The sequence below is a fragment of the Oncorhynchus nerka genome, unplaced genomic scaffold (assembly GCF_034236695.1).
Source record: "Oncorhynchus nerka isolate Pitt River unplaced genomic scaffold, Oner_Uvic_2.0 unplaced_scaffold_3492, whole genome shotgun sequence".
Lineage (NCBI taxonomy): Eukaryota > Metazoa > Chordata > Actinopteri > Salmoniformes > Salmonidae > Oncorhynchus > Oncorhynchus nerka.
Genome location: NW_027037804.1, coordinates 1 through 7,500, shown reverse-complemented (window position 1 = coordinate 7,500; position 7,500 = coordinate 1). Strand labels below are relative to the sequence as shown.

Below are 7,500 nucleotides of genomic sequence, written 5' to 3'. Positions count from 1 at the left end.
TAGAGACAGAAGGTTCTTGTATAGAGACAGAAGGTTCTTGTATAGAGACAGAAGGTTCTTGTATAGAGACAGAAGGTTCTTGTATAGAGACAGAAGGTTCTTGTATAGAGACAGAAGGTTCTTGTATAGAGACAGAAGGTCCTTGTATAGAGACAGAAGGTTCTTGTATAGAGACAGAAGGTTCTTGTATAGAGACAGAAGGTTCTTGTATAGAGACAGAAGGTTCTTGTATAGAGACAGAAGGTTCTTGTATAGAGACAGAAGGTCCTTGTATAGAGACAGAAGGTTCTTGTATAGAGACAGAAGGTTCTTGTATAGAGACAGAAGGTTCTTGTATAGAGACGGAAGGTCCTTGTATAGAGACAGAAGGTTCTTGTATAGAGACAGAAGGTCCTTGTATAGAGACAGAAGGTTATTGTATAGAGACAGAAGGTCATTGTATAGAGACAGAAGGTCCTTGTATAGAGACAGAAGGTCCTTGTATAGAGACAGAAGGTCCTTGTATAGAGACAGAAGGTTCTTGTATAGAGACAGAAGGTTCTTGTATAGAGACAGAAGGTTCTTGTATAGAGACAGAAGGTTCTTGTATAGAGACAGATCGGGACAGAAGATCCTTGTATAGAGACAGAAGGTTATTGTATAGAGACAGAAAGTTCTTGTATAGAGACAGAAGGTTATTGTATAGAGACAGACCGGGACAGAAGGTCATTGTATAGAGACAGAAGGTTCTGGTATAGAGACAGAAGGTTCTGGTATAGGGACAGAAGGTTCTGGTATAGGGACAGAAGGTTCTTGTATAGAGACAGAAGGTTCTTGTATAGGGACAGAAGGTTCTTGTATAGAGACAGACCGGGACAGAAGGTTCTTGTATAGGGACATAAGGTTCTTGTATAGAGACAGAAGGTTATGGTATAGAGACAGAAGGTTCTTGTATAGAGACATAAGGTTCTGGTATAGAGACAGAAGGTTCTGGTATAGAGACAGATCGGGACAGAAGGTCCTTGTATAGAGACAGAAGGTTCTTGTATAGAGACAGATTGGGACAGAAGGTCCTTGTATAGAGACAGAAAGTTATTGTATAGAGACAGAAGGTTCTTGTATAGAGACAGAAGGTTATTGTATAGAGACAGAAGGTTCTTGTATAGAGACAGAAGGTTATTGTATAGAGACAGATCGGGACAGAAAGTTCTTGTATAGACAGATCGGGACAGAAGGTTCTTGTATCGGGACAGAAGGTCATTGTATAGAGACAGAAGGTCATTGTATAGAGACAGAAGGTCCTTGTATAGAGACAGAAGGTCCTTGTATAGAGACAGAAGGTCCTTGTATAGAGACAGAAGGTCCTTGTATAGAGACAGAAGGTCCTTGTATAGAGACAGAAGGTCCTTGTATAGAGACAGAAGGTCCTTGTATAGAGACAGAAGGTCCTTGTATAGAGACAGAAGGTCCTTGTATAGGGACAGAAGGTTCTTGTATAGAGACAGAAGGTTATTGTATAGAGACAGAAAGTTCTTGTATAGAGACAGAAGGTTATTGTATAGAGACAGACCGGGACAGAAGGTCATTGTATAGAGACAGAAGGTTCTGGTATAGAGACAGAAGGTTCTGGTATAGGGACAGAAGGTTCTGGTATAGGGACAGAAGGTTCTTGTATAGAGACAGAAGGTTCTTGTATAGGGACAGAAGGTTCTTGTATAGAGACAGACCGGGACAGAAGGTTCTTGTATAGGGACATAAGGTTCTTGTATAGAGACAGAAGGTTATGGTATAGAGACAGAAGGTTCTTGTATAGAGACATAAGGTTCTGGTATAGAGACAGAAGGTTCTGGTATAGAGACAGATCGGGACAGAAGGTCCTTGTATAGAGACAGAAGGTTCTTGTATAGAGACAGATTGGGACAGAAGGTCCTTGTATAGAGACAGAAAGTTATTGTATAGAGACAGAAGGTTCTTGTATAGAGACAGAAGGTTATTGTATAGAGACAGAAGGTTCTTGTATAGAGACAGAAGGTTATTGTATAGAGACAGATCGGGACAGAAAGTTCTTGTATAGACAGATCGGGACAGAAGGTTCTTGTATCGGGACAGAAGGTCATTGTATAGAGACAGAAGGTCATTGTATAGAGACAGAAGGTCCTTGTATAGAGACAGAAGGTCCTTGTATAGAGACAGAAGGTCCTTGTATAGAGACAGAAGGTCCTTGTATAGAGACAGAAGGTCCTTGTATAGAGACAGAAGGTCCTTGTATAGAGACAGAAGGTCCTTGTATAGAGACAGAAGGTCCTTGTATAGAGACAGAAGGTCCTTGTATAGGGACAGAAGGTTCTTGTATAGAGACAGAAGGTTATTGTATAGAGACAGAAAGTTCTTGTATAGAGACAGAAGGTTATTGTATAGAGACAGACCGGGACAGAAGGTCATTGTATAGAGACAGAAGGTTCTGGTATAGAGACAGAAGGTTCTGGTATAGGGACAGAAGGTTCTGGTATAGGGACAGAAGGTTCTTGTATAGAGACAGAAGGTTCTTGTATAGGGACAGAATGTCTGTATAGAGACAGACCGGGACAGAAGGTTCTTGTATAGGGACATAAGGTTCTTGTATAGAGACAGAAGGTTATGGTATAGACAGAAGGTTCTTGTATAGAGATCACGTTCCGGCATATATATCATAAAGGTTCCAAGTATTGGCATATTTATCTTATTTGCAAAGGTCCTTGCATATATCAGTCCTTTGCATAGCATATCGGTGATCGTATTGCAGTCCTGTATAGTATTATTGAAAGCCATTGCATAGTATATCATAATGTCTCCGTATAGAGACAGAAGGTTATTGTATAGAGACAGAAGGTTCTTGTATAGAGACAGAAGGTTATTGTATAGAGACAGATCGGGACAGAAAGTTCTTGTATAGACAGATCGGGACAGAAGGTCTTTGTCTCATTTTAGAGACAGAAGGTCATTGGAGACAGAAGGTCATTGTATAGAGACAGAAGGTCATTGTATAGAGACAGAAGGTCCTTGTATAGAGACAGAAGGTCCTTTTTGTATAGAGACAGAAGGTCCTTGTATAGAGACAGAAGGTCCTTGTATAGAGACAGAAGGTCCTTGTATAGAGACAGAAGGTCCTTGTATAGAGACAGAAGGTCCTTGTATAGGACAGTCCAGAAGGTTTTGTATAGAGACAGAAGGTCCTTGTATAGAGACAGAAGGCACAGGGTCCTTGTATAGAGACAGAAGGTAGAAGGTTATTTTATAGAGACAGAAGGTTATTTTATAGAGACAGAAGGCAGTTATTTTATAGGGACAGAAGGTTATTGTATAGAGACAGACCGACAGAAGGTTATTTTATAGGGACAGAAGGTCCTTGTATAGAGACAGAAGGTTCAGAAGGTTATTTTATAGGGACAGAAGGTCCTGTATAGGGACAGAAGGTTCTTTTATAGAGACAGAAGGTTCTTGCATAGGACAGAAGGTTCTTGTATAGAGACAATGTCTCTTGTATAGGGACAGAAGGTTCTAGACCTCATTAGAACATATTAAAGAGGTATTCTTGTTTAATGCAGTCAATCCAGAATGTAAACTAAAATTCTGCTCTCAGTGTACATCCCGAATTGATTCACATTTAAATGGAATTGAACCTCAAACCGTATATCTATACCGGCAGAGTCCACTCCCAGGAACCAGTAGTTGCTATACCCATCATAGTAGTATCTATACCCATCTATAGTAGCATCTATACATCGCTGGCAGAGTTCACTCCCCAGAACCAGTAGTTGCTATACCCATCTATAGTAGTATCTATACCATTCATAGCGGTATCTATACCTATCTATAAGTAGTATCTATACCATCTATAGTAGTATCTATACCTATCTAGTAGCATCTATACCTATCTATAGTAGTATCTATAATTTATCTATAGTGGTATCTATACCCCATCTATATGGTATCTATAATTTACCATAGTGGTATCTATACCTATCTATAGTAGTATCTATACCTATCTATAGTGGTATCTATACCTATCATAGTAGTATCTATACCCATCTATAGTAGCATCTATACCTATCTATAGTAGTATCTATACCTATCTATAGTAGTATCTATACCCATCTATAGTAGTATCTATACCTATCTATAGTAGTATCTATACCCATCTATAGTAGTATCTATACCTATCTATAGTAGTATCTATACCTATCTATAGTAGTATCTATACCTATCTATAGTAGTATCTATACCCATCTATAGTAGTATCTATACCTATCTATAGTAGTATCTATACCTCGCTGGCAGAGTCCACTCCCAGGAACCAGTAGTTGCTATACCCATCTATAGTAGTATCTATACCTATCTATAGTAGTATCTATACCTCGCTGGCAGAGTCCACTCCCAGGAACCAGTAGTTGCTATACCCATCTATAGTAGTATCTATACCTATCTATAGTAGTATCTATACCTATCTATAGTAGTATCTATACCTATCTATAGTAGTATCTATACCCATCTATAGTAGTATCTATACCTCGCTGGCAGAGTCCACTCCCAGGAACCAGTAGTTGCAGGCGTAGATGTTCATGGTCGACCACAGGTTGCCGACCTCGGTCTTCTCCTCCTCTGCTGCCTCGTCTTTGGGTTTCGCCGTCATGGCTGCCGTGATGGTCATCACTGTGTTCAGGATGACAGGGGAGATCTGAGAGAGGGAAGGGAAGAGCGTGTCAGGTATTTATTTTCTACTTTATTCATATGGGGGGGAAGTCAGCGGGATTCTTATGTGTGATGATCAATTGAAAATCTCGATCGCAAATGACGATCTCGATTGACGTCTATGTTCAGAAGTAGCCTCTCAGTGCGATTGACGTCTATGTTCTCAGCGACCCAGAGTCAACAGGTAGGCTACAGCGACCGACGTTAACTTGTTGTCCTGGTTTGATGCCGCCTCAGTTAGCCTAGCTAGCTAACGTTAATTTCTCGTCCTGGTTTGATGCCGCCTCAGTTAGCCAAGCTAGCTAACTTCTCGTCCTGGTTTGATGCCGCCTCAGTTAGCCAAGCTAGCTAACGTTAACTTCTCGTCCTGCTTTGATGCCGCCTCAGTTAGCCAAGCTAGCTAACTTCTCGTCACCGGTTTGATGCCGCCTCAGTTAGCCTAGCTAAGCTAACGTTAACTTCTCATCCCAGTTTGATGCAGCCTCAGTTAGCCTAGCTAAGCTAACGTTAACTTCTCGTCCTGGTTTGATGCAGCCTCAGCTAGCCTAGCTAAGCTAACGTTAACTTCTCGTCCTGGTTTGATGCCGCCTCAGTTAGCCTAGCTAAGCTAACGTTAACTTCTCGTCCTGGTTTGATGCCGCCTCAGTTAGCCTAGCTAAGCTAACGTTAACTTCTCGTCCTGGTTTGATGCCGCCTCAGCTAGCCTAGCTAAGCTAACGTTAACTTCTCGTCCTGGTTTGATGCCGCCTCAGTTAGCCTAGCTAAGCTAACGTTAACTTCTCGTCCTGGTTTGATGCCGCCTCAGTTAGCCTAGCTAAGCTAACGTTAACGTCTCGTCCTGGTTTGATGCCGCCTCAGTTAGCCTAGCTAAGCTAACGTTAACTTCTCGTCCTGGTTTGATGCAGCCTCAGTTAGCCTCGCTAAGCTAACGTTAACTTCTCGTCCTGGTTTGATGCCGCCTCAGTTAGCCTAGCTAAGCTAACGTTAACTTCTCGTCCTGGTTTGATGCCGCCTCAGTTAGCCTAGCTAAGCTAACGTTAACTTCTCATCCTGGTTTGATGCAGCTTCAGTTAGCCTAGCTAAGCTAACGTTAACTTCTCGTCCTGGTTTGATGCCGCCTCAGTTAGCCTAGCTAAGCTAACGTTAACTTCTCGTCCTGGTTTGATGCCGCCTCAGTTAGCCTAGCTAAGCTAACGTTAACGTCTCGTCCTGGTTTGATGCCGCCTCAGTTAGCCTAGCTAAGCTAACGTTAACTCGTCCTGGTTTGATGCAGCCTCAGTTAGCCTCGCTAAGCCAACGTTAACGTCTCGTCCTGGTTTGATGCCGCCTCAGTTAGCCTAGCTAAGCTAACGTTAACTTCTCGTCCTGGTTTGATGCAGCCTCAGTTAGCCTCGCTAAGCTAACGTTAACTCTCGTCCTGGTTTGATGCAGCCTCAGTTAGCCTCGCTAAGCTAACGTTAACTTCTCGTCCTGGTTTGATGCAGTCCATGCCAAGTATTACGTAATCACATTTGATGATAAACAACCTAGCTATGGCAGCTATTAGTCTATTATAAATAAATGTTTATTATTTATGCAAATGAAGTCCGGGTGGGAAAGCCCCAGGTCCATTTGGACCCGTGAAGACCTCCTACTCAGAGCACATTGGTACCCTCTGACGTAACATTTTTAACCAAACTAACTTGACAAAGAAGGGATGCAACCTACTTTGATAATGACTTCCTCCACAGTCACACAGCCGGAAAGGGGTTGGTTGGGGTGGGTTTTGGTTTCCAGGAAGACAGAACACGGACGTAGCACCTGAAGACCAATGAGAAAGAAGCATTTAGGGAGTTGGATTCAATTCAAATAATGCTTTCAAGGAAAACGTATTAAAAAATGCAAATAGCTTTGAATCATGCTTATATCCCAGCTGATGCTTTACAGTAGTGACATTAGATGCAGTGTCGAGGGTCTTCAAAAAAAAACGTCTATTAAAAGCTATTTTATGCTCACCGTGGTGACCACCTTGGTCTCATTGGTCCTGATGAAGGGACAGGCCAGAACTTTGAGCTCTCTGAGGTTGGCCGTCATGCTTTGCCCTCCCCCAGGGGCCCCGGGCCCTCCCCCAGGCTCTAGCATCAGACTGAAGTCACATTGGAAGGAGGCAACCAGCGCCGGAGCGTCGGCTCTCATCAGGTTAGCCACAAACACCACCTCTGGGTCTAGTATGACTGCACGCAGCTTGGTCCTGGGACTGGAGCCTGGGGGAGAGAGGAGGGGGAGAAACATCACCCCACCACCAAACATATCCTAATATTGGGTATGGAGGGTAGAGAGAGAGAGGAGGGGGAGGAACATCACCCCACCACCAAACATATCCTAATATTGGGTATGGAGGGTAGAGAGGAGGGGGAGAAACATCACCCCACCACCAAACATATCCTAATATTGGGTATGGAGGGTAGAGAGAGAGAGAGGGGGAGAAACATCACCCCACCACCAAACATATCCTAATATTGGGTATGGAGGGTAGAGAGGAGGGGGAGAAACATCACCCCACCACCAAACATATCCTAATATTGGGTATGGAGGGTAGAGAGGAGGGGGAGAAACATCACCCCACCACCAAACATATCCTAATATTGGGTATTGAGGGTAGAGAGAGAGAGAGGAGGGGGAGAAACATCACCCCACCACCAAACATATCCTAATATTGGGTATGGAGGGTAGAGAGAGAGAGAGGAGGGGGAGAAACATCACCCCACCACCAAACATATCCTAATATTGGGTATGGAGGGTAGAGAGGAGGGG

The 7,500-nt window shown here is 43.0% G+C and overlaps 1 protein-coding gene across 1 annotated transcript in view; it reads right to left on the bottom strand.

Moving 5' to 3' along the window:
• The window catches only part of LOC135566745 (intermembrane lipid transfer protein VPS13C-like), a gene marked incomplete at both ends in the record, with an annotated part of 14,844 nt that extends 7,894 nt beyond the window's left edge, over window positions 1-6,950 (bottom strand). The window contains 3 exons of the mRNA XM_065014370.1: window positions 4,526-4,693; window positions 6,415-6,507; window positions 6,703-6,950. Of these exons, the coding sequence (XP_064870442.1) occupies window positions 4,526-4,693; window positions 6,415-6,507; window positions 6,703-6,950 (509 nt within the window). The remainder of the gene's footprint in view (window positions 1-4,525; window positions 4,694-6,414; window positions 6,508-6,702) is intronic.
• Between the last annotated feature and the right edge of the window lie 550 nt (window positions 6,951-7,500).